At 41.1% G+C, this 27,857-nt stretch overlaps 1 protein-coding gene across 1 annotated transcript in view; it reads left to right on the top strand.

Annotated features, from left to right (window-relative positions):
• The window catches only part of TAF4 (TATA-box binding protein associated factor 4), a gene marked incomplete in the record, with an annotated part of 557,264 nt that overhangs the window by 78,282 nt on the left and 451,125 nt on the right, over positions 1 to 27,857 (top strand). The window contains 1 exon segment of the mRNA XM_053705882.1: positions 17,562 to 17,734. Within this exon segment, the coding sequence (XP_053561857.1) occupies positions 17,562 to 17,734 (173 nt within the window).

The raw sequence follows: 27,857 nt of genomic DNA, 5'->3' as shown, positions 1-27,857 counted from the left end.
TATACAGCAATGAGGTATGTTCAGCCCTTTTTTTCTGCAGAGACTTGGATAACTACAGAAAGGCTGAAAGTATCCCCATTAGGGGAAGGGGAAGCAGTAATCCTAGTGTTAGAAGGATATTACTAGCTTGCATATAGGGCTAATTTTATGGGCACTCAGTTTGTATGTTCTATTAGGAACAAATGTTTGTGTGTCTGGGAGTACTGTGTTTATTTTATTTGGGACTTCTGTTTGGAGGGTTCACTTGGCTTATTTGTTTTTTTTTTATAACCCACATGGCTCAAGGATTGTTTTGTAACTTTCTATGTAGGCCCCAGCAACATCGGGTAGAGAGGGGCAGGGCCTATTTTCGCGCCTCAGTTGCGCATTTATTTTGCATAGGCAAGCAGCAAGCCACAACAGAAGGGTCCTGGAGCACTTCTAAGGGCCTAATCGAAGCTTCATTTCCACAATTTTGATCCTTGAGGACAGATAGGCGCCACAGCAGAGCTGTGGCAGGGTACTGACAAGGGCTTTACCGGGTTTTTAAAGGGACAGTCTAGGCCAAAATAAACTTTCATGATTCAGATAGAGCATGTCATTTTAAACAATTTTCCAATTTACTTTTATCACCAATTTTGCTTTGTTCTCTTGGTATTCTTAGTTGAAAGCTTAACCTAGGAGGTTCATATGCTAATTTCTTAGACCTTGAAGCCCACCTCTTTCAGATTGCATTTTAACAGTTTTTCACCACTAGAGGGTGTTAGTTCACATATTTCATATAGATAACACTGTGCTCGTGCACATGAAGTTATCTGGGAGCAGGACCTGATTGGCTAGACTGCAAGTCTGTCAAAAGAACTGAAAAAAGGGGCAGTTTGCAGAGGCTTAGATACAAGATAATCACAGAGTTTAAACGTATATTATTATAACTGTGTTGGTTATGCAAAACTGGGAAATGGGTAATAAAGGGATTATCTATCTTTTTAAACAGTAAAAATTCTGGTGTAGACTGTCCCTTTAACTCTTTTTAATTCGGTTTTCTCATTTAATGGTTAATTGCCTTAATATTTGTGGTGCAATCTTACTAAAGCTTGATAGGTATATTGTAAAAATTTCAGACATTTTGAAGTTATTTTAAGCAGTTTTGCAGTTTGTGTATGCCTTTTTTCTCTTAAAGGCACGGTACCGTTTTTGCAAATTGTGTTTTTTTCATTAAATAAACAGTTTTCCAAGCTTGCTTGCCTCATTACTAGCCTGTTAAACATGTCTGACATTGAGGAAACTCACTGTTCAATTTGTTTAGAAGCCATTGTGGAACCCCCTCTTAGAATGTTTCCCACTTGTATTGATATGTCTATAAATTGCAAACAGCATATTTTGACTTATAAAGGTTTGGCATTAGATGATTCTCAGACAGAAGGTAATCAGGTTTTGCCATCTAGTTCTCCCCAAGTGTCACAACCAGTAACGCCCGCACAAGCGACGCCAAGTACTTCTAGTGCGTCTAATTCTTTCACCTTGCAAGATATGGCCTCAGTTATGAATACTACCCTCACAGAGGTTTTATCTAAGCTGCCTGGGTTGCAAGGGAAGCGCAGTAGCTCTGGGTTAAGATCAAATGCTGAGCCTTCTGACGCTTTAGTAGCTGTATCCAGTATTCCCTCACAATGTTCTGAAGTAGGGATGAGGGATTTGCTATCTGAGGGAGAGATTTCTGATTCTGGAAAGATGTTCCCTCAGACTGATTCAGATATGACTGCATTTAAATTTAAGCTAGAGCACCTCCGTTTATTGCTCAGGGAGGTTTTAGTGATTCTGGATGATTGTGACCCTATTGTAGTTCCTGAGAAATTGTGTAAAATGGACAAATATTTAGAGGTTCCTTTTTACACTGATGGTTTTTCCGGTTCCTAAGAGGATTTCGGACATTGTTACTAAGGAGTGGGATAGACCAGGTATTCCGTTCGCTCCCCCTCCTGTTTTTAAGAAAATGTTTCCCATATGACACCATAAAGGACTCATGGCAGACGGTCCCTAAGGTGGAGGGAGCTATTTCTACTCTGGCTAAGCATACAACTATACCTATTGAAGACAGTTGTGCTTTCATTGATCCTATGGATAAAAAATTAGAGGGTCTCCTAAAGAAAATTTTTGTTCATCAAGGTTTTCTTCTTCAACCTATAGATGATGTTCTGGACAGAATTAAGGCTCTTAAGTTAGCTAATTCTTTCATTACAGACGCCGCTTTTCATCTTGCTAAATTAGCGGCAAAGAATTCAGGTTTTGCCATTTTAGCGCGTAGAGCGATATGGCTTAAGTCCTGGTTGGCCGATGTGTCATCTAAATCTTGGCTTTTGACCATCCCTTTCAAAGGTAAGACCCTATTCGGGCCTGCACTGAAAGAGATCATTTCAGACATCACTGGAGGAAAGGGTCATGCCCTCCCTCAAGATAAGTCAAATATGACAAGGACCAAACAAAATCATTTTCGTTCCTTTCAAAACTTCAAGGGTGGTCCCACTTCCTCTTCCCCGGCTGCAAAGCAAGAGGGGAACTTTGCTCAAGCCAAGCCAACCTGGAGACCTAACCAGGCTTGGAACAAGGGTAAACAGGCCAAAAAGCCTGCTGCTGCCACTAAGACAGCATGAAGGGGTAGCCACCGATCCATGACCGGATCTAGTAGGGGGCAGACTCTCTCTCTTTGCTCAGGCCTGGGCAAGAGACGTTCAGGATTCCTGGGCCGTAGAAATTGTAACCCAGGGGTATCTCCTAGATTTCAAAGATTCTCCTCCAAGGGGTAGATTCCATCTTTCTCAATTGTCTGTAAACCAGACAAAAAGAGAGGCATTCTTATGCTGTGTAGAAGACCTTTTACCATGGGAGTGATCTGCCCAGTTCCAAAAGCAGAACAGGGGCAAGGTTTCTACTCCAATCTGTTTGTGGTTCCCAAAAAAGAGGGAACCTTCAGACCAATTTTAGATCTCAAGATCCTAAACCAATTCCTAAGAGTTCCATCCTTCAAGATGGAGACCATTCAGACTATTTTACCAATGATCCAGGAGGGTCAATTTATGACTACCGTGGATCTAAAGGATGCGTATATACACATTCCTATCCACAAAGATCATCACCAGTTCCTCAGGTTTGCCTTTCTGGACAGGCATTACCAGTTTGTGGCTCTTCCCTTCGGGTTGGCCACGGCGCCAAGAATCTTCACAAAGGTGCTAGGATCCCTTCTGGCGGTCCTAAGGCTGCGGGGCATAGCAGTGGCGCTTTATCTAGACGACATCTTATTTCAAGCGTCGACTTTCCAACTTGCCAAGTCTCACACGGACTTAGTGTTGGCATTTCTAAGATCTCATGGGTGGAAGGTGAACGTGAAAAAGAGTTCCCTTATTCCTCTCACAAGAGTTCCATTCCTGGGAAGCTTCATTCCATTCCTCGGCCGTCAGTGGTTCAGTGTATGGAGGTAATCGGACTTATGGTAGCGTCAATGGACATAGTTCCGTTTGCTCGCTTGCATCTCAGACCACTGCAACTATGCATGCTCAAACAGTGGAATGGGGATTATGCAGATTTATCTCCTCAGATAAATCTGGATCAAGAGACCAGAGATTCTCTTCTTTGGTGGTTGTCACAGGATCACCTGTCCAGGGGAATGTGTTTCCGCAGGCCAGCGTGGGTTATTGTGATGACGGACGCCAGCCTCCTGGGCTGGGGTGCAGTCTGGAATTCCCTGAAAGCACAGGGTTTGCGGACTCAGGAGAAGGCCCTCCTACCGATAAATATTCTGGAATTAAGAGCGATATTCAATGCTCTTCAGGCGTGGCCTCAGCTGGCTTCGACCGGATTTATCAATTTTCAGTCGGACATCACGACTGTAGCTTATATCAATCATTGGGGGAACAAGGAGTTCCTTGGCGATGATAAAGTTTCCAGGATAATCCGATGGTTAGAGACTCACTCTTGCCATCTTTCAGCGATCTATATCCCAGGGGTAGAGAACTGGGAGGCAGATTTTCTAAGTCGTCAGACTTTTCATCCGGGGAAGTGGGAGCTCCATCCGGAGGTGTTTGCTCAACTGGTTCAGCTATGGGGCACACCAGAATTGGATCTGATGGCGTCTCGTCAGAACGCCAAACTTCCTTGTTACGGATCCAGGTCCAGGGACCCTCAGGCAGTACCCTGGTTGTTCAACTTGGCTTATGTGTTTCCACCATTCCCTCTCCTTCCGCGTCTGACTGCAAGAATCAAACAGGAGAGAGCCTCAGTGATTTTGATAGCACCTGCGTGTGGCCCCGCAGGACTTGGTATGCAGACCTGGTGGACATGTCATCTTCCACCATGGACTCTGCCACTGCGACGTGACCTTCTAATTCAGGCTCCGTTCAAGCATCCAAATCTAATTTCTCTGCAACTGACTGCTTGGAGATTGAACGCTTGATTTTATCAAAGCGTTGTTTCTCTGAGTCGGTCATAGATACCTTGATTCAGGCTCGAAAGCCTGTCACCAGGAAAATCTATCAGAAGATATGGCGTAAATATCTTTTTTGGTGCGAATCCAAAGGCTACTCATGGAGTAAGATCAGGATTCCTAGGATTTTGTCCGTTCTTCAAGGATTGGAAAAAGGATTGTCAGCTAGTTCCCTAAAGGGACAGATATCTGCTTTGTCTATCCTATTGCACAAGCGTCTGGCTGATGTCCCCGACGTTCAGGCTTTTTGTCAGGCTTTAGTTAGAATCAAGCCTGTGTTTAAACATGTTGCTCCGCCATGGAGTCTAAATTTAGTTCTTAAAGTTCTTCAGGGGGTTCCGTTTGAAGCCATGCATTCCATAGATATTAAGCTTTTATCTTTGAAAGTTCTGTTTCTAGTTGCTATCTCTTCAGCTCGTAGAGTTTCTGAACTATCTGCATTACAATGCGACTCGCCTTATCTTGTTTTCCATGCTGATAAGGGGGTTTTGCGTACCAAACCTGGGTTCCTCCCTAAGGTTGTTTCTAACAGGAATATTAATCAGGAAGTTGTTCCTTCTCTGTGTCCTAATCCTTCTTCTTAGAAGGAACGTCTGTTGCACAACTTGGACGTGGTTTGTGCCTTGAAGTTTTATTTGCAGGCAACCAAAGATTTTCCTCAATATTCTTCTTTGTTTGTTGTCTATGCTGGAAAGCGTAGAGGTCAAAAGGCTACGGCTACCTCTCTTTCCTTTTGGCTGAAGAGCATCATCCGTTTGGCTTATGAGACTGCTGGACAGCAGCCTCCTGAAAGAATTACAGCTCACTCCACTAGAGCGGTGGCTTCCACATGGGCTTTTAAAAATGATGCTTCTGTTGAACAGATTTGTAAGGCTGCGACTTGGTCTTCGCTTCATACCTTTTCCAAATTTTCCAAATTTGATACTTTTGCTTCTTCGGAGGCTATTTTTGTTAGAAAGGTTTTGCAAGCAGTGGTGCCTTCCGTTTAGGTTCCTGTCTTGTCCCTCCCTTCATCCGTGTCCTGAAGCTTTGGTATTGGTATCCCACAAGTTAGGATGAATCCGTGGACTCGGTACATCTTACAAAAGAAAACAAAATTTATGCTTACCTGATAAATTTCTTTCTTTTGCGATGTACCGAGTCCACGGCCCGCCCTGTCTATTCAAGACAGATAGTATTTTTTTTATGTAAACTTCAGTCACCTCTGCACCTTAGAGTTTCTCCTTTTCTTCCTTGGCCTTCGGTCGAATGACTGGGTTAAGGGGGAGCTATATAGACAGCTCTGCTGTAGTGCTCTCTTTGCTACTTCCTGTCAGGAAGGACAATATCCCACAAGTTAGGATGAATCCGTGGACTCAGTACATCGCAAAAGAAAGACATTTATCAGGTAAGCATACATTTTGTTTTCTTTCATGCAATTTGCAAGAGTGCATGAGCTAGTGACGTATGGGATATACAATCCTACCAGGAGGGGCAAAGTTTCCCAAAATTTAAAATTCCTATAAATACACTCCTCACCACACCCACAATTCAGTTTTACAAACTTTGCCTCCTATGGAGGTGGTAAAGTAAGTTTGTGCTTGATTTCTTTCTATGATAAGTGCTTCTAAGCATTCTGAAGCCCAATTCCTCTGAGTACATTGTTTGTCAGAGGCATTTGAAGAGAGTATCGCCTATTGATTTTATGGTTTCCCTCATGGGGAATCTTTTCAAGGGTTCTCTGTTATCGTTCGTAGGGATTTATCTCCTACCTCCCTTTTCAGATTGACGATATACTCTTATATACCATTACCTCTGCTGATAGTTTTCAGTACTGGTTTGGCTATCTGCTATATGTGGATGGGTGTCTTTTCGGTAAGTATGTATCATTATTTAAGATGCTCTCGGCTATGGTTTGCCGCTTTATGTATTATTATAAAGTTTTAAATATATGTATTTTACTTATTTTTGCCATGAGTCATGAGTCAGGTCTATGTATATTTCCCTTTGCAGTCCAGCAGTTTTTTTCAATTTGACTTGTTTTTTTCTTTGGAAAACTTTAAGGCAAATTAGGCTTGTGAGGGCGCAAAATGCTGTTATTTATTGCGTCATTATTGCCGTGAGACTTTTTTCGGCCGTGAATATACATCTGTCATGACACAAGGTCGTCATTTTCTGCGTCTTAGTTGACGCTAGGTTGTTTGGCATGAAATTTTGTTTGTTATGACGTGAGTTGCGTCATTTCCGGATGTTTGTTTGACTCAACTTCTTTTTACTTGGCGCAAAAATTATTTTTTTTTATTTTACCTCACTTCCTATATGCTCCTTGCCTTCTTTATGCTGAGACGGCTATGCTATTTGCTTTTTTCGCCAATTTTAGCATTTGCATTTTTTCCCATTCCTGAAACTGCTATATGTGGAAATAACATATTTCTGTTTAATGTTATTTTTTCTTTATTACGTTTTACAAGATGTCTCAATCTGATCAGGTTTCAATCTGATCAGAAGCTGCTGTAGGAACCATGCTGCCTGAACACAGTTCTACCAAAACTTAGTGTATCTGTTGTAAGCTAGTGGAGATTAGTTCTTCAGCTGTAGTATGTAACGGTTGTCATAAGCTTTTGCATGTAGAAAAGGTTTCTATTAGTGCTAATACAGTGTCTGTTGTTCCTTCAACATCTAAAGTACATGATATCCCTGTTGATATGAGAAATTATATTGCTGAGGCGATACAGAAGGCTGTGGCTGCTATACCGCCTTCAAATAAACGTAAAAGGTCTTTTAAAACTTTTCATAATACTGATGAAATTTGTAATGACCGGCAACATACTGATATATCCTCCTCTGATGAGGATCTCCCTGACTTAGAAGCTCATACTTCAGACATTGAGACTGATAAATCATCTTATCTTTTTAAGATTGAGTATATTCGTTCTTTGTTAAAAGAAGTGTTAATAACTTTGGATATTAAGGAGTCTGATCCTCTTGATGATAATAAATCCAGTAAACGTTTAAATTCGGTCTATAAACCTCCTGAGTTTTTTCCTGTTCCTGTTGCTAATTCTGATGTGATTGCTAAGGAATGGTCTAAGCCTGGTACTTATTTTATTCCTTCTTCAAGGTTTAGAAAGTTGTATCCTTTGCCAGTGGCTAAATTAGAGTTTTGGGAAAAATTCCCTAAGGATGATGGGGCTAATTCTACTCTTGCTAAACGTACTACTATTCCTATGGAAGATAGTACCTCTATTAAAGAACCTTTTATCTAGGAAGATTATCTAAGGAAAGCTTATTTGCATTCTGGCTATATGCTCAGACCTGCCATTTCTATGGCGGATGTTGCGGCTGCATCAACATTTTTTTTGGCTAGCTTAGCACAACGGGAAAAAGACTGATTTGCATAGCATTGTTCGTTTGCTTCAACATGCTAATCATTTTATCTGTGATGCTATATTTGATATCATCAAGATTAATGTTAAATCTATGTCTTTGGCTATTTTAGCTGAAAGAGCTTTATGGCTCAAGTCATGGAATGCTGACATTGTATCTAAATCTAGGTTACTATATCATTCCAGAGTAATAATTTGTTTGGTTCCCAGTTGGATTCTATTATTTCCACTATTACTGGGGCGGAAGGGAGTTTTTTTTGCCTCAAGATAAAGTTTAAAGGTAAATCTAAAGCTTCTAATCGGTTTTGTTCCTTTCGTCAGAATAGAGAACAGAAAACCACTCCTTCCCCTAAAGACTCTGCCTCCAATTGGAAGGCATCCTCGAGTTGGAATAAATCCAAGCCTTATATGAAACCAAAGCCAGCCCCCAAGACTGCATGAAGGTGCGGCCCTCAATCCAGTTCTGCTGGTGGGGGCAGATTGAAATTATTTCAAGACATTTGGGCAGGTTCCATTCAGAATAATTTGATTCAGAATATTGTCTCTCAGGGATATCGAGGTTTCAGAATAAGACCTCCTGTGAGATTTTTTTTCTTTCTCACGCTCCAACAAATCGTGTGAAAGCTCAGGCCTTTCTGAAGTGTGTTTCAGATCTAGAGCTTTCGGGAGTAATTGTACCAGTTCCAATTCTGGAACAGGCTCTGGGTTTTTATTCAAATCTATTCATTGTCCCGAAGAAGGAAGTTATGTATCTGAAGTTTTTGAATCAATTTGTAAGGGTCCCAACTTTCAAGATGGTGACTATAAGGACTATTCTGCCTTTTTGTTCAGCAAGGTCATTATATGCCCTCAATAGACTTACAGGATGCTTATCTTCACATTCCGATTCATCTAGACCACTATCGATTTCTGAGATTCTCTTTTCTAGACAAGCATTACCAATTTGTTGCTCTTCTATTTAGCCTAGCAACAGCTCCAAGAATCTTTTCGAAGGTTCTCGGTGCCTTTCTATCTTTAATCAGAAAGCAGGGTATTCAAGTGTTTCCTTTTTTAGACGATATTTTGGTACTAGCTCAGTCTTTACATTTAGCAGAATCTCACACAAATCAGCCAGTGTTGTTTCTTCAAAGACATGGTTGGAGGATTAATTTACCAAAGAGTTTGATTCCTCAGACAAGGGTCACCCTTTTAGGTTTCCAGATAGATTCAGTATCCATGACTCTGTCTTTAACAGACACAAGATGAATGAAATTGGTTTCTGCCTGTCGAAACCTTCAGTCTCGATCATTCCCTTCAGTGGCTATGTGCATAGAAGTGTTAGGTCTCATGACTGCAACATCAGATGCAATCCCCTTTGCTTGTTTTCATATGAGACCTCTGCAGCTTTGCATACTGAATCAATGGTGCAAGGATTATACTCGGATATCACTGTTGATATACTTAAATCCCAACATTCAACTCTCTCTGTCCTGGTGGTTTCACCATCATCGGATTCTTCAAGGGGCCTCTTTTGTTCGTCTTTTACTGAACTGTGATTTCAACAGATGCAAGTCTCACAGGTTGGGGAGCTGTCTGGGGGTCTCTGACAGCACAAGGAGTTTGGAGTCCTTAAGAGGCGAGGTTACCAATCAATATTTTGGAACTCCGTGCTATTTTCAGGGCTCTTCAGACTTGGCCTCTGTTAAAGAGATAATCATGCATTCGTTTTCAGACAGACAATATCACAACTGTGGCATATGTCAATCATCAAGGGGTGACTCACAGTCCTTTAGCGTTGGGGGAGTAGTCTCTCCACCCAGATGTATTTTGTCAGATTGTACAGATGTGGGGTCACCTTGAAATAGATCTGATGGCTTCCCATCTAAACAAGAAGCTTCCCAGGTACCTTTCCAGCTCCAGGGATCATCAGGCGGAGATGGTGGATGCGTTAGCAGTTCCTTGGTTTTACCAACCTGCTTACATTTTTCCGCCTCTAGTTCTTCTTCCAAGGGTGATTTCCAAGATCATATTGGAACAATCGCATGTGTTTCTGATAGCACCAGCATGGCTTCACAGGTTTTGCTATGCGGATCTTGTCCAGATGTCCAGTTGCCAAACTTGGCCACTTCCCTTAAGACCAGGCCTTCTGTCTCAAGGGCCGTTTTTTTCCATCAGAATCTCAAATCACTAAATTTGAAGGTATGGAAATTGAACGCTTAGTGCTTAGTCATAGAGGTTTCTCTGACTCAGTGATTAATACTATGCTACAGGCTTGTAAGTCTGTTTCAAGAAAGATTTATTATCGAGTTTGGAAAACCTATATTTCTCTTGTTAAGTGTATCCAGTCCACGGATCATCCATTACTTGTGGGATATTCTCCTTCCCAACAGGAAGTTGCAAGAGGATCACCCACAGCATAGCTGCTATATAGCTCCTCCCCTCACTGCCATACCCAGTCATTCTCTTGCAACTCTCAACAAAGATGGACGTAGTAAGAGGAGAGTGGTGTATTATAGTTAGTTTTTTAACTTCAATCAAAAGTTTGTTATTTTTAAATGGTACCGGAGTGTACTGTTTCATCTCAGGCAGCATTAGAAGAAGAATCTGCCTTTGATTTCTATGATCTTAGCAGAAGTAACTAAGATCCACTGCCGTTCTCACATATTCTGAGGAGTGAGGTAACTTCAGAGGGGGAATGGCGTGCAGGTTTTCCTGCAATAAGGTATGTGCAGTTAATATATTTCTAGGGATGGAATTTGCTAGAAAAATGCTGCTGATACCGGATTAATGTAAGTTAAGCCTTAAATGCAGTGATAGCGACTGGTATCAGGCTTATTAACAGAGATACATACTCTTATAAAAGTGTAATATAAAACGTTTGCTGGCATGTTAATCGTTTTTATATATGTTTGGTGACAAAACTTATTGGGGCCTAGTTTTTTTCCACATGGCTGGCTTGATTTTTGCCTAGAAACAGTTTCCTGAAGCTTTCCACTGTTGCAATATGAGTGGGAAGGGCCTATTTTAGTGCTTTTCTGTGCAGATAAAAATACTGACAGAGACATTCAGCTTCCCTCTGCATGATACAGGACATCTATGAAGGGCTCAAATGGCTTCAAAGTCGTGTTTGAGGAGGGTAACAATCACAGTAGACTGTGGCAGTTGTTGTGACTGTGTTTAAAAAACGTTTTTGTCATTTATTATTCTGTTTTTGTTATTAAGGGGTTAATCATCCATTTGCAAGTGGGTGCAATGCTCTGCTGACTTGTTACATACACTGTAAAAATTTTGTTAGTGTAACTGCCTTTTTTCACTGTTATTTAAAATTTTGTCAAAATTTGTTTCTCTAAGGCACAGTAACGTTTTTTATATTGCTTGTTAACTTGCTTTAAAGTGTTTTCCAAGCTTGCTAGTCTGTACAAACATGTCTGAAACAGAGGATACTTGTTCATTATGTTTAAAAGCCATGGTGGAGCCCCATAGGAGAATGTGTACTAAATGTATTGATTTCACCTTAAACAGTAAAGATCAGTCTTTATCTATAAAAGAATTGTCACCAGAGGGGTCTGTCGAGGGGGAAGTTATGCCGACTAACTCTCCCCACGTGTCGGACCCTTCGCCTCCTGCTCAAGGGACGCACACTAATATGGCGCCAAGTACATCAGGGACGCCCATAGCGATTACTTTGCAGGACATGGCTGCAATCATGAATAATACCCTGTCAGAGGTATTATCCAGATTGCCTGAATTGAGAGGCAAGCGCGATAGCTCTGGGGTTAGAAGAGATACAGAGTGCGTAGATGCTGTAAGAGCCATGTCTGATACTGCGTCACAATATGCAGAACCTGAGGACGGAGAGCTTCAGTCTGTGGGTGACGTCTCTGAATCGGGGAGACCTGATTCAGAGATTTTAAATTTAAGCTTGAGAACCTCTGTGTATTGCTTGGGGAGGTATTAGCTGCTCTGAATGACTGTGACACAATTGCAGTGCCAGAGAAATTGTGTAGGCTGGATAAATACTATGCAGTGCCGGTGAGTACTGATGTTTTTCCAATACCTAAAAGGCTTACAGAAATTATTAGTAAGGAGTGGGATAGGCCCGGTGTGCCCTTTTCCCCACCTCCTATATTTAGAAAAATGTTTCCAATAGATGCCACTACACGGGACTTATGGCAGAATGTCCCTATGGTGGAGGGCGCAGTTTCTACTTTAGCAAAGCGTACCACTATCCCGGTTGAGGACAGTTGTGCTTTTTCAAATCCAATGGATAAAAAATTAGAGGGTTACCTTAAGAAAATGTTTATTCAACAAGGTTTTATTTTACAGCCCCTTGCATGCATTGCGCCTGTCACTGCTGCGGCGGCATTCTGGTTTGAGGCCCTGGAAGAGGCCATCCATACAGCTCCATTGACTGAAATTGTTGACAAGCTTAGAACTCTTAAGCTAGCTAACTCATTTGTTTCTGATGCCATTGTTCATTTGACTAAACTAACGGCTAAGAATTCCGGATTCGCCATCCAGGCGCATAGGGCGCTATGGCTCCAATCCTGGTCAGCTGATGTGACTTCAAAGTCTAAATTACTCAACATTCCTTTCAAGGGGCAGACCTTATTCGGGCCTGGTTTGAAAGAAATTATTGCTGACATTACTGGAGGTAAGGGTCATACCCTTCCTCAGGACAGGGCCAAATCAAAGGCCAAACAGTCTAATTTTCGTGCCTTTCGAAATTTCAAGGCAGGTGCAGCATCAACTTCCTCTGTTTCAAAACAAGAGGGAACTTTTGCTCAATCCAAGCAGGCCTGGAAACCTAAACAGTCCTGGAACAAGGACAAGCAGGCCAGAAAGCCTGCTGCTGCCTCTAAGACAGCATGAAGGAGCGGCCCCCTATCCGACAACGGCTCTAGTAGGGGGCAGACTCTCTCTCTTCGCCCAGGCGTGGGCAAGAGATGTTCAGGATCCCTGGGCGTTGAAGATCATATCTCAGGGATATCTTCTGGACTTCAAAGCTTCTCCTCCACAAGGGAGATTTCACCTTTCAAGATTATCTGCAAACCAGATAAAGAAAGAGGCATTCCTATGCTGCGTACAAGATCTCCTTGTAATGGGAGTGATCCATCCAGTTCCGCGGACGGAACAAGGACAGGGGTTTTATTCAAATCTGTTTGTGGTTCCCAAAAAAGAGGGAACCTTCAGACCAATTTTGGATTTAAAGATCCTAAACAAATTCCTCAGAGTTCCGTCATTCAAGATTGAAACTATTCGAACCATTTTACCCATGATCCAAGAGGGTCAGTACATGACCACAGTGGACTTAAAGGATGCCTACCTTCACATTCCGATTCACAAGAATCATCATCAGTTCCTGAGGTTTGCCTTTCTAGACAGGCATTACCAATTTGTAGCTCTTCCATTCGGGTTGGCTACAGCCCCAAGAATTTTTGCAAAGGTTCCGGGCTCACTTCTGGTGGTCCTAAGACCGCGAGGCATATCGGTGGCTCCTTACCTGGACGACATCCTGATACAGGCGTCAAGCTTTCAAATTGCCAAATCTCATACAGAGATAGTTCTGGCATTCCTGAGGTCGCATGGGTGGAAAGTGAACGAAGAAAAGAGTTCTCTATCTCCTCTCACAAGGGTTTCCTTCCTAGGGACTCTAATAGATTCTGTAGAAATGAAAATTTACCTGACGGAGTCCAGGTTATCAAAACTTATAAATGCTTGCCGTGTTCTTCACTCCATTCCGCGCCCCACGGTGGCTCAGTGCATGAAAGTAATCGGCTTAATTGTAGCGGCGATGGACATAGTGCCATTCGCGCGCCTGCATCTCAGACCGCTGCAATTATGCATGCTCAGTCAGTGGAATGGGGATTACACAGCTTTGTCCCCTCTACTAATTCTGGATCAGGAAACCAGAGATTCTCTTCTCTGGTGGTTATCTCGGGCCCATATGTCCAAGGGTATGACCTTTTGCAGACCAGATTGGACAATTGTAACAGATGCCAGCTTTCTAGGTTGGGGTGCAGTCTGGAACTCCCTGAAGGCTCAGGGTTCATGGACTCAGGAGGAGAAACTCCTCCCAATAAATATTCTGGAGTTAAGATCAATATTCAATGCTCTTCTGGCTTGGCCTCAGCTAGCAACACTGAGGTTCATCAGATTTCAGTCGGACAACATCACGACTGTGGCTTACATCAACCATCAAGGGGGAACCAGGAGTTCCCTAGCGATGTCAGAAGTCTCCAAGATAATTCGCTGGGCAGAGACTCACTCTTGCCACCTGTCAGCGATCCATATCCCAGGTGTAGAGAACTGGGAGGCGGATTTTCTAAGTCGTCAGACTTTTCATCCGGGGGAATGGGAACTCCATCCGGAGGTGTTTGCTTAATTGGTTCTCCGTTGGGGCAAACCAGAATTGGATCTCATGGCGTCTCGCCAGAACGCCAAGTTTCCTTGTTACGGATCCAGGTCCAGGGATCCAGAAGCGGCACTGATAGATGCTCTAGCAGCGCCTTGGTTCTTCAACCTGGCTTATGTGTTTCCACCGTTTCCTCTGCTCCCTCGTCTGATTGCCAAAATCAAACAGGAAAGAGCATCGGTGATATTGATAGCGACTGCGTGGCCACGCAGGACCTGGTATGCAGACCTAGTGGACATGTCATCCTTTCCACCATGGACTCTGCCTCTGAGACAAGACCTTCTAATACAAGGTCCTTTCAATCATCCGAATCTACTTTCTCTGAAACTGACTGCATGGAGATTGAACGCTTGATCCTATCAAAGCGTGGCTTCTCCGAGTCAGTAATTGATACCTTAATACAGGCACGAAAGCCTGTCACCAGGAAAATTTACCGCAAGATATGGCGTAAATATCTTCATTGGTGTGAATCCAAGAATTACTCATGGAGTAGGGTTAGGATTCCTAGGATATTGTCCTTCCTCCAAGAGGGTTTGGACAAAGGATTATCAGCTAGTTCTTTAAAGGGACAGATTTCTGCTCTGTCTATTCTTTTACACAAGCGTCTGGCAGAAGTTCCAGACGTTCAGGCATTTTGTCAGGCTTTAGTTAGAATTAAGCCTGTGTTTAAACCTGTTGCTCCTCCATGGAGCTTAAACTTGGTTCTTAAAGTTCTTCAGGGGGTTCCGTTTGAACCCCTTCATTCTATTGATATCAAACTTCTTTCATGGAAAGTTCTTTTTCTGATGGCTATTTCCTCGGCTCGAATAGTCTCGGAGTTATCTGCCTTACATTGTGATTCTCCTTATCTGATCTTTCATTCAGATAAAGTTGTTCTGCGTACAAAACCTGGGTTTTTACCTAAGGTGGTTTCTAACAAGAATATCAATCAAGAGATTGTTGTTCCATCATTATGTCCTAATCCTTCTTCAAAGAAGGAACGTCTTTTGCATAATCTAGATGTAGTCCGTGCCTTGAAGTTTTACTTACAGGCTACTAAAGATTTTCGCCAAACATCTAACCTGTTTGTTGTTTACTCTGGACAGAGGAGAGGTCAGAAGGCCTCGTCAACCTCTCTTTCTTTTTGGTTTATCTTATGAGACTGCTGGACAGCAACCTCCTGAAAGGATTACAGCTCATTCTACTAGAGCTGTGGCTTCCATCTGGGCCTTTAAAAATGAGGCCTCTGTTGAACAGATTGCAAGGCTGCAACTTGGTATTTCCTTCATACTTTTTCCAAATTTTCCAAATTTGATACTTTTGCTTCTTCTGAGGCTGTTTTTGGGAGAAAGGTTCTACAGGCAGTGGTTCCTTCCGTTTAAGTTCCTGCCTTGTCCCTCCCATCATCCGTGTACTTTAGCTTTGGTATTGGTATCCCACAAGTAATGGATGATCCGTGGACTGGATACACTTAACAAGAGAAAACATCATTTATGCTTACCTGATAAATTTATTTCTCTTGTAGTGTATCCAGTCCACGGCCCGCCCTGTCCTTTTCAGGCAGGTCTAAATTTTAATTGAACTACAGTGGCCACTGCACCCTATGGTTTCTCCTTTTCTCGGCTTGTTTCGGTCGAATGACTGGATATGGCAGTGAGGGGATGAGCTATATAGCAGCTCTGCTGTGGGTGATCTTCTTGCAACTTCCTGTTGGGAAGGAGAATATCCCATAAGTAATGGATGATCCGTGGACTGGATACACTACAAGAGAAATACATTTATCAGGTAAGCATAAATTATGTTTTCATGGTGGTTTTTCTCACAAATTCTCTTGGCATTCTCCTAGAATTTTACAGTTTCTTCAGGATGGTTTGGATAAAGGTTTGTCTGCAAGTTCATTGAAGGGACACATCTCTGCTCTTTCTGTTTTTTTTCATAGAAAGATTGCTAAACTTCCTGATATTCACTGTTTAGTTTTTTCAGGCTTTGGTTCGTATCAAGCCTGTTAAATCAATCTCTCCTCCTTGGAGTCTTAATTTGGTTTTGAAGGCTTTGCAGGCTCCTCCTTTTGAACCTATGCATTCTTTGGATATTAAACTACTTTCTTGGAAAGTGTTGTTCCTTTTGGCTATCTCTTTAGCTAGAAGAGTTTCTGAATTGTCTGCTCTCTCTTGTGAGTCTCCTTTTCTGATTTTCCATCAGGATAAAGCTGTTTTGCGGTCTTTGTTTAAATTTCTTCCTAAGGTTGTGAATTCTAACAACATTAGTAGGGAAATTGTTGTTCCTTCCTTGTGTCCTAATCCTAAGAATACTTTTGAAAGAGCTTTACATTCCTTGGATGTTGTAAGAACTTTGAAATATTATCAGGAAGACTTCTAGTCTATTTGTTGTTTTTTCTGGTCCTAGGAAAGGTCAGAAAGCCTGCCATTTCTTTGGCATCTTTTGATTCAGAAGGCTTATTTGGAGGCTGGGCAATCTTCGCCTCAGAGAATTACAGCTCATTCTACTAGATCAGTCGCCACTTCTTGGGCTTTTAAGAATGAAGCTTAGGTTGATCAGATTTGCAAAGCAGCAACTTGGTCGTCTTTGCATACATTTACTAAATTTTACCATTTTGATGTATTTGCTTCTTCTGAAGCAGTCTTTTTTGGTAGAAAAGTTCTTGAGGCAGCTGTCTGTTTGATTTTTCTGCTTATGATTTAAGTTTTTCCTGAAATTTATGTGAAATTCATGTGAGACTTATTTTTTTGTGGATTTAATTTTCTCAGCAAAAATAGCTGTTTTTATTTTATCCCTCCTTTTCTAGTGACTCTTCTGTGGTCTTTCACATCTTGGGTATTTCTATCCCATACGTCACTTGCTCATGGACTCTTGCCAATTACATGAAATAAAACATTATTTATGTAAGAACTTACCTGATAAGTTCATTTCTTTCATATTGGCAAGAGTCCATGAGGCCCACCCTTTTTTTGGTGGTTATGATTTTTGTATAAAAGCCAGTTCCTTTTTATATGCTTGTTTACTCCTTATTTTATCACCCCACTACTTGGCTATTCTTTAAACTGAATTGTGGGTGTGGTGAGGGTTGTAAAGCATTTTGAGGTTTGGGAAACTTTGCCCCTCCTGATAGGATTGTATATCCCATACGTCACTAGCTCATGGAATCTTGCCAATATGAAAGAAATTAATTTATCAGGTAAGTTCTTACATAAATTATGTTTTATATGTTGGTACTCTTTGTTTTTAGGAAGAGTGTAAAAGTCTAGGATAGGTTGTTTATTTGTACCCCTCCTTTTAGATTTTTTCAAAATATTGTATTGCTGCACACCTTCATTTTTTTCCCCCTCTCTCAACACATTCTGTATAGGTATGGTTCTTGTGCGGAGTGAGAATGGTCAGCTGTTAATGATTCCCCAGCAAACACTAGCCCAGATGCAGGCGCAGGTTCAAGCACAGGCCCATTCACAATCTCAAAATGCCATGGCTACTCGGCCTGCCACCCCAACCAGTGCTCCTAATGTGCAGATCTCTGCAGTACAGGTGAGTTTATTTGGGCCTGTTTTCTTTTTCTTCTTGCACATTTTTGCATGCTATCTCACCTTAATAAAATATGAAATGCCAGATGAACAGTTAAAGGGACACTGAACCCAATTTTTTTCTTTTGTGATTCAGATAGAGCATGAAATTTTAAGCAATATAAACAGAGGCAGCACTCCGTAGTATTGCAGATAAAATAGGATGTTTTAATCCAAAGTCATATGAAGATACACACAAATACACAGGTAGGAGGTAAGAAGGGGGCGTGTCCTTACGCGTTTCGTGCCTCCAGGCACTTAGTCATAGGATGTTAGCCTGTTATGCACGGCCTGACTAAATTCCAACCTGAACCAATCACATCCGTGAATAAAGGCTGGAAATAATCAGGCAAGTGCCAAAAGGCTAGAACAATTAAAATACTGTACCTAAGGACTAAACAATTCCCTAGCATTCTATCTACTTAGAGAAGGAATAGCTGGGAGTTTTAATCAACAGTTTAAATCTTGCAGATCTACTATGTATAATCCAAATTTTTATCACTGTTCAATAAGTAAATTAAGAAAATACAAAACACTAGATGAAAATATGTGAACTTTCTAGTTTAGGTTAAAATACAGAACATAAGATGAAATAAGTGAACCTTCTAGTTTGGGTTAAACACAAACACATGATAAAAATGTATTTATATATTCTTATCTAATCCTATATTATAAAAGACAAGAGTTTGTCTGAAGCCGTCATGCGCAGTTCAGACAAACTCTTGCAGCTGATCGCACGCGCTCCCTTGGCCAGCTGTTGATACTTCGCACGCGCACACTCTCCCACCCACTTAGCATGTTTGTTTCTGACAAAAGTGATGTGAGCACTTTGACCCCCCTTGCTGAATGCGCACGCACCCTCGCACCCACTTAGCGTAGCTCACAAAACTGATTTGAGCACTTTCACCGCGCGCAGATGACCCCCCTTGCAGAATGCGCACGCACCCTCGCACTCACTTAGCCGCACGCGAACCCTAGCCGTTGACATGACCCACTTAGCCTATCACAATGCGCACGCTCACGCGAACCCACGCGCACGCAACTAGCCGTTGAAAGCGTCGCGAGGCATAATACATTGCGCATTTCTATTGCACTGGCACTGAGAAAGGTCATTATTTGAAAGCTCCGCAATTAGCAAAAAAAACATATCTACATTTAACTAAAAACAAAAAACCTCTTTACTTTAAACATTTGCTCTTTAGTTTAAAAGAATTGGGTCTTGAAATTTTAGTTTAAAAAAAAAATTGTTGAAAGAGGGGGGGGGGAGCCAAAGAGGGGGAGGAGAGCCAAAGAGGGGGGGAGAGCCAAAGAGGGGGAGAGAGAGAGCAAAAGAGGGGAGAGAGAGAGAGCAAAAGAGGGGAGAGAGAGAGCAAAAGAGGGGAGAGAGAGAGCAAAAGAGGGGAGAGAGAGAGCAAAAGAGGGGAGAGAGAGAGCAAAAGAGGGGAGAGAGAGAGCAAAAGAGGGGAGAGAGAGAGCAAAAGAGGGGAGAGAGAGAGCAAAAGAGGGGAGAGAGAGAGCAAAAGAGGGGAGAGAGAGAGCAAAAGAGGGGAGAGAGAGAGCAAAAGAGGGGAGAGAGAGAGCAAAAGAGGGGAGAGAGAGAGCAAAAGAGAGGGGGGAGAGAAAGCAAAAGAGAGGGGGAAGAGAGAGCAAAAGAGATGGGGGAGAGAGCAAGGGGTGGGACCGCTGTACTGCAAAAAATGGCCCGTGTGAACGGGCTTTAGGACTAGTCTGTAAATAAACTAATGTCCCATTTGAGGATTTCATGAGGTATATCAATGACAGTATGGTATCTAGTCACCCGGATAAGAAGAAGAAAAATTGGTTAGATCGCAAAGGTACTTTTTCTTGCTTGTCACCGAATTGTGGCACATGTGAAGTTGTTTCTGGTGGTGACAGTTTTAGAAGTTTTGCAACTGGTCTGAGTTATAAAATTAATCACTATATCAACTTTTGTTATCTATTTGTTGCAGTGCAATTTTGTGGGGTTCAATACGTGGGTCAGACCTCACGTACCCTGAGAAAACGAGTGGGAGAACATAAAAAGAGATATAAAAAACTATGTAAAGACATCCAGCGTTGCAAACCACTTTAATTGGTACCATTTTACTAATGTTCCCAATCTTAATATTAATGCCATTGATAAAGTGTTCCTGCCACCTAGGGGTGGTAATACATTCAATATTCTGACAAAGAAAGAATTATTTTGGATTTTTACATTGTGCACAAGGGAACCTCAAGGCTTAAATAATGGGACATTAGTTTATTTACAGATTAGATAAGAATATATAAATACATTTTTATCATGTGTTTGTGTTTAACCCAAACTAGAAGGTTCACTTATTTCATCTTATGTTCTGTATTTTAACCTAAACTAGAAAGTTCACATATTTTCATCTAGTGTTTTGTATTTTCTTAATTTACTTATTGAATAGTGAAAAAATTTGGATTATACATAGTAGATCTGCAAGATTTAAACTGTTGATTAAAACTCCCAGCTATTCCTTCTCTAAGTAGATAGAATGCTAGGGAATTGCTTAGTCCTTAGGTACAGTATTTTAATTGTTCTAGCCTTTTGGCACTTGCCTGATTATTTCCAGCCTTTATTCACGGATGTGATTGGTTCAGGTTGGAATTTAGTCAGGCCGTGCATAACAGGCTAACATCCTATGACTAAGTGCCTGGTGGCACGAAACGCGTAAGGACACGCCCCCTTCTTACCTCCTACCTGTGTGTTTGTGTGTATCTTCATATGACTTTGGATTAAAACATCCTATTTTATCTGCAATACTACGGAGTGCTGCCTCTTTGTTTATATTGTCTATCCAGGGGACGGCTTGGTCCCCAACTAGTGCCTGCACCTTTCAGTTATTCCAACAGCTCTTTTTTCTGTTTTGAACTCATTTGCGTGTGCATTCTACAGCACCGGAAGTCTGTACCCGGCGTCTGCATCACTCACCCGGCAGGTTCGCCTGAAGCTACGCCGCCACCCTCACAAGTCATGAAATTTTAAGCAACTTTCTAATTTACTCCTATTATCAAATTTTCTTGGTATCTTTATTTGAAATGCAAGAATGTAAGTTTAGATGCTGGCCCATTTTTGGTGAACAACCTGGGTTGTCCTTGCTGGTTGGTGGATAAATTCTTCCACCAATAAAAAACTGCTGTCTAGAGTCTGAACAGAAAAAAAAAAGCTTAGACGCCTTTTTCAAATAAAGATAGCAAGAGAACGAAGAAAAATGTATAATAGGAGTAAATACGAAAGTTGCTTAAAATTGCATGCTCTCTTAATCACGAAAGAAAAAATGTGGGTTCAGTGTCCCTTTAAGTTTACTTTCTTTGTGTAACATTGTCAAATCATATAAAATACAATGTGAAAATGAATGAAAATGTATTCTCTTGTTGTTCTTGAGTTAGACAAGCATCAAACAAACTTTGTAGTGGAAAACCTCTTCTCACCCTTATAATATCATTCCAGGCTTGGAGTCTTTCACCCCTGATGATATTTTGTATACGCTTCAATAATTTCGTTACTCTTTTATAAGACAGGGCCTAGAATTTCGCATTTCAATCGCTATATCTAAGATAACTTGGTCAGCTCATAGTATCTTGACGCCCATTATTATTAACAGGTATTTGTAGAGCGCCAATAGATTCTGCAGCGCTATAAACATAGTTGGTATACAGGATAACATTTATAGGGATCAAATGGGTAGAGGGCCCTGCTGAGAGTTGCACTTTTGTAGTTGGCTCTTATGAAGGCGATCTACAAACAGCTGGGCTCATAGGCATACGTTCTAAAGGGTTCAGGGGATAGCAATAGAGAAGAGGAACTGGTATAAAGAAAGGTTAGTGTTGGTCGTATGCATCCCTGAATAGTACAGTCTTTAGGGAGCGCTTGAAGCTGTTAAAACTAGGGGAGAGTCTTGTAGAGCAAGGAAGGGAGTTCCACAGGATGGGGGCAACTCTGGAGAAGTCCTGTAAAGTGGAATATGAGGCACATGCTGATTACCTGTTTGACAACAAAATGTTGTTTAGTTAAATCTTGGATGTATTATAGTTTGTTTGGTTCAAGCTTAGAAGCTATAATTAAGTTAGATACTGGGGAAAAAAAACTATTTTGTTAAAGACTTAAAGGGATAGAAAAGTCATAATTGAAATGTGTACGGGTGCATTTCAATTTTAAATGTGGAGTAAGCACATATGCTCTTAGGGCAGGTGCACCAGTATTTAAACACCACGTTGGCATTTGCTTTTATGACACAAATTAAGTCTTCACAGATGTTGTACACCGTACTGCCAGCTCTCTGAGCAGATGTAGTGTTTGAATACCGGAGCACAGCCCTCAGAGCATAGGTGTTCATGCCACTGAAAAACAACTTTTTCTAGAAGCATTTTTTTGCCAATTAAAGTACAGGTGAAACTTGAAAAATTAGAATATCGTGCAAAAGTTAATTAATTTCACTAATGCAACTTAAAAGGTGAAACTAATATATGAGATAGACTCATTACATTCAAAGAAAGATAGTTCAAGCCGTGATTTGTCATAATTATGATGATTATGGCTTGCAGCTCATGAAAACCCCAAATCCACAATCTCGGAAAATTAGAATATTGTGAAAGGTGCAATATTCTAGGCTCAAAGTGTCCCACTCTAATCGGCTAATTAAGCCATAACACCTGTAAAGGGTTCCTGAGCATTTAAATGGTCTCTCAAGTCTGGTTCAGTAGGTATCTCAATCATGGGAAAGACTGCTGACCTGACAGTTGTGCAGAAAACCATCATTGACACCCTCCATAAGGAGGGAAAGTCTCAAAAGGTAATTGCAAAAGAAGTTGGATGTTCCCAAAGTGCTGTATCAAAGCACATTAACAGAAAGTTATGTGGAAGGCAAAAGTGTGGAAGAAAAAGGTGCACAAGCAGCAGGGATGACCGCAGCCTTGAGAGGATTGTCAGGAAAAGGCCATTCAAAAGTGTTGGGGACTTTCACAAGGAGTGTACTGAGGCTGGAGTCAGTGCATCAAGAGTCACCACACACAGACGGATCCTGGACATGGGCTTCAAATGTCATATTCCTCTTGTCAAGCCACTCCTGAACAACAAACAACGTCAGAAGCGTCTTCCTGGGCTAAAAAAACAAAACAAAACAGACCGAGGGGGGCAGAGCCAACGGCCGACCATGATGGCCGCATTACACTGAGGCTCCCACAATATACAGGGTGCTTTCAGTGATATTGTGCCTTAATCCGTCTTGGAGTGTGAAATCCTGATATGGGGATAATGTGTGAAGATCTCACAACCACAACGACATGTTTATTTTACTTCACAGCGCACTTAATCTGAGGCTCCGACTAAAGGTTGAATGTGAGGCCTCTGCTACAACGGAACTGCGCTTAAGGAACAGACCACAGCTATAGAGTACTGAGCAAAGCTGATTCAACTCCCGGCACATACGACGTATAAACAATATAGCCATCTGCTCTGGGACCATGGCGTTGGCTTTGAGAGACACAGATATACTTACCTTACTTGATGCTCATTTTCGTACGTTACATCTGTTGGTCACACGAGGCTTTGGAGCGGCTGAGTCTATTGCCCTGGATTGTTGCGGAGACTTACCGGACGATACTTCAGAACAATTGGATGTGCTCTCTAGTGTGAACATCGCTCCTGATTTGGAGGTACCTGCTTCTTTGGCCTCTGAGATAGAGGATGTGAGATACAGCCCGGTGGATATAGATCCTGGAGAAGACGCAACTCGAGGCCCGAAGGTGACGGTGGAGGGACTGGGCTCTGATACATTCATGTATTTGATGGAACATAGTATCCCCCTGTGGAATAGGGCCATGACCTCTAGTCAACCCCCAACCAAAATGGACCCGCTCCTTTGCTCCTTGCTGTGTCTTTGTATAACCCAACTCATGCTAGCAGGATACCCTGAACTGCAGAGGCTGTCCGGAGTAGGGGAAGGGGCCACTCCTGTTGTCACTTGCGATTTGGTTGGGATAGGTTAGATTCCTAGAAGAGACTCTTGTAATTCCAACACTTCTCAAGCTGCATAGGACAAATATTACTAACACGATAGAAGCCTGCCTTTGTTTTTTCTTTGATTGCTTGTAGAATGTGAATGATCACACACCCATATCTTTTGCCATGATCTTTTTTAGTGTTAAGCGGCCACTAAGGCTAACTTTTTTTACATCATCTATTTTGAAGTTATTGGTAGAGCATAGTATATTCCATACCTACAGTGAGTGTTTTGTTATACTACTTCACAATGTACATAAGCCAATGTTTACATTTTTATATGTTATGGTTTTCTAATATCAAGCGCCCAAAATCGGGTATATCACATTTCCAATTTTATAGTCTAGGTCATTCCACTACCCTAATGTTTTTAGTTCCAATGAGACTGCTATAAGAGACGTTTAAAGACAATCTTGTTAACAATGCTGTGGGTCCTTAATGCTACCTTAGCTCGCTACTTGCTTTTATTATGTGGTTGACTGATGGCTTTTTTACTAATGGCTGCGGACATCTTGTCTTTACACCTCGCCTGTGGGTTAGTGGGGAGCCCTGGGAGAGACACTTGCACAAGTGTATGTGAAACAAATGCCACAGCAGTTACATAACACCCGTGTTGTGCGTGGGTCACTGATACAATACCTTCAATGATGCTGATAAACCTGTATATACGTCTGTCCAGTCTGGTGGTTTGAGGGGGCCCTCTATAGGGACAAGTATATATTGCCATTGTATTTTTATTTATCATTATCCTTTCACTATTGCTCGAGACAATCCTTACATAATATGTGTTCCTCCTTCTGGACCAGTGGCCAGGGCCTGGAGGGAGTCCACATAAAGGAAGTTTAACCCCCGAACACGCCAACCTATAAACATCTTATATACAGCAAGGAGAAGGGCTACGTAGGGAAGTGGATTTCACTAACACGGGAACTCTACATTGTAGTTGAGGGACGTAATACTCAAGAGATAACTTATTCCCACAAGATAGATGTAAGCTTAAACTATTTAGTCTAATGATGTTATACGGCAAGACCCCATAGTATGGTAGATGGGTCCTAGACTCTGCAAGATGCCCATTGCTATGTTATCTATAATACTCTAGGGCACGATCTACCTGAAGGTAAGCTAAGGAAACAATATTATGTTTAGAACAAGTAACACTTATTTTTAATTCTTATACTGTGTTATGCCTATTCACCTTTATGTTTATTCACATTGGATATTCCGTTGTAGTTCACCCCCCCCATTTATAGAGCCCTTACCAGGGTTCAAATTAGGCGGACTATTTTCGCCACAAACCCTCTCATTTCACAGGAACATCATTTTCCCATTGACCAGAATTAACTTTTTTATCTTTTGAGTGGGTATTTATGATTCTATATATGAATATACCTGTATGTGTTGAATCTACGTTCATTATTCTTAGACATGTGTACTTGAATTTCACGTTTATGTCTATCAGATTAGGGGTCCTGCGTGTCCCCTATTGTTACTTTTAACCTTTAAACTGAATAAAAATTTATTACAAAAAAAAAAAAAGACCTGGTCTGTTGCTCAGTGGTCCAAAGTCCTCTTTTCTGATGAGAGCAAATTTTGCATCTCATTTGGAAACCATGGAGTAAGAATGGAGAGGCACACACTGCAAGATGCTTGAAGTCCAGTGTGAAGTTTCCACAGTCTGTGTTGATTTGAGGAGCCATGTCATCTGCTGGTGTTGGTCCACTGTGCTCCATCAAGTCCAGGTTCAACACAGCCGTCTACCAGGAGATTTTGGAGCACTTCATGCTTCCTTCCGCAGGCGAGCTCTATGGGGATGCTGACTGCATTTTCCAGCATTCACATTTTCCAGAGGTCAGATATTGTTCTATGTGCAATCCTTGTTTTATTGATTGCTTGTAACATTCTAATTTTCTGAGATTGTAGATTTGGGGTTTTCATGAGCTGTAAACCATAATCATCACAATTATGACAAATCACGGCTTGAACTATCTTGCTTTGCATGTAATGAGTCTGTCTCATATATTAGTTTCACCTTTTAAGTTGCATTAGTGAAATAAATGAACTTTTGCACGATATTCTAATTTTTCGAGTTTCACCTGTTACTGTATATTGCAAAAATGCTTGTATTTGAAATTGAAATGCACCTATGTAGATTTCCATTTTGACCTTTCTATCCCTTAAAGTCTTGTTAAAAACCATTCCACCATTAATCTTGCCTGCATTCTTGATATAAACACACATTTAATCTTGTTCTCACTTCAAACTGACCTTTTAGGAAAAGTCCAGGCACAACCATGTTTCCCCCTAGTCATTCCTGTAGGTTATAGCTAAGTACTGTGTTCAACAAATGGGTCCAAGTAATATTTTTTTTTTAAGGTACAACTACAAAATAAACTTCACTTTACTCTATCCAGCAGTTTTTTTTCTGCCTCACAAATTCCCTTAAACTTTCCTCTCCTGATCACAGTTAAAGGGACAGTCAAGTAAAAATTAAACTTTAATGATTCAAATAGGGTATGCAATTTGAAACAACATTCCAATTTAATGTTATCCAATTTGCGTTGTTATCTTGGTATTCTATGTTGAAAGCCAAACCTAGGTTGGCTCATATGCTAATTTCTAAGCACTTGAAGCTGCTTCTTATCTCAGTGCATTTGGACTGTTGTCACAGCTAGACAGTGCTAATTAGTGTGTGTCATAGATAACATTGTGCTCACTTCCGTGGAGTTATTTATGAGTCTGCACTGCTTGGCTAAAATACAAGTCTATCAAAAGAACTTAGATAAGGGGGGAGTCTTTTAAAACCACAACAATTTTCAAGTAGTCTGTAAAAAGGGGGTATATTGGGGGCAATGGTTTTGTTAAAGCCTTTATATTATGACCAATTTCATGCAGTTCTAGACCTCATCCAGTTAGTGAACCCATGGCAGCAGCATGTACCAGGGCAAGATCCTGGCACAGACTGACCTGCTTTTTTTTCCCCACCCTTTCAAATATTCACTTGAAACTTAACATTTATCTTTCATGGTTCAGACAGAACACAAGCATACATTCTTTAAAAAGTTATCAAATTTAGGAAATGAGATATTTAACAAAAAGTTATCAAATTTACTTAGGTAACAAAGAATATCCTGAGAACAAAGTAGGTAGCTTGCACATGTCTGGAGAACTGTATGCCAGCAGTTTAGCAAGAATGCTTTTTGAGCCCTAGATGGTAGCAGTGTTTGCACATTGTAAAACTGTTAAAAGAACACTAAATATAGTAGAATGCAATTATTGACTAATTTGCAATTAAATAAAAATGCAATAGCCCTTTGAATTTGAAATGAGCATTATAATATTTTTTGGCAAATTTCAAAGTTAATCAAATGTTCGCTCCATCTGTATAATGTCGTCTGTCGATCACAAAATGCACATGTCTATACTGTGGTCTTTTGCACATGCTCAGTGGGAGCCTCAGAAAGTGTGCATATAAAAATTAATGTTCTTGTTTAGCGGTTAGATAATGGAAGTATATTGAAAAGTTTTTATTTTTTAAATTGTGTATCTGAATCATGTAACTATAATTTTGACTTTAGTAGCTCCTTAAACGCATGCTGCCATATAATGCTCAAGACATGTGCATGCTTCTAAGCCTACTTTCCTGCCTTTTAACTAAGGATACCAAGAGAATGAAGTAAATTTGATAATCAAAGTTAATTGGAGCTTTTTATTTGATTTATTATTGTATACACTATCTCAGTTTCAAAATAAATATATTGCGTTTTATGTCCTGTTTGATTTGGAATAGGAATACCTAAGCCAAAAAGGGTTGTCTTCTGTCTTTGGAATTAGCTAAATGCTGAAGCACAGCCCCTCATCACCTTAGGTTGGAAATGTTTCAGATTCATAGCTCCAGAACCAAGCTGCTGTGTGGTTACATTGGTTTTCCTTTGGAAATTTCCACTAGCCTTTGTTTTTCCACCCATTGTTATGATATCCAGATATGTTCAATATCAAACAAGTCCATCAGTACACAGGTTTCATTGAATCATTCTGGCCTTAGTTTGGTTAACTGATCACT

The sequence above is a fragment of the Bombina bombina genome, chromosome 1 (genome assembly GCF_027579735.1).
Source record: "Bombina bombina isolate aBomBom1 chromosome 1, aBomBom1.pri, whole genome shotgun sequence".
Classification (NCBI taxonomy): domain Eukaryota; kingdom Metazoa; phylum Chordata; class Amphibia; order Anura; family Bombinatoridae; genus Bombina; species Bombina bombina.
Note: the sequence above shows the minus strand (reverse complement) of the source record. Positions and strands in the feature narration are given on the sequence as shown.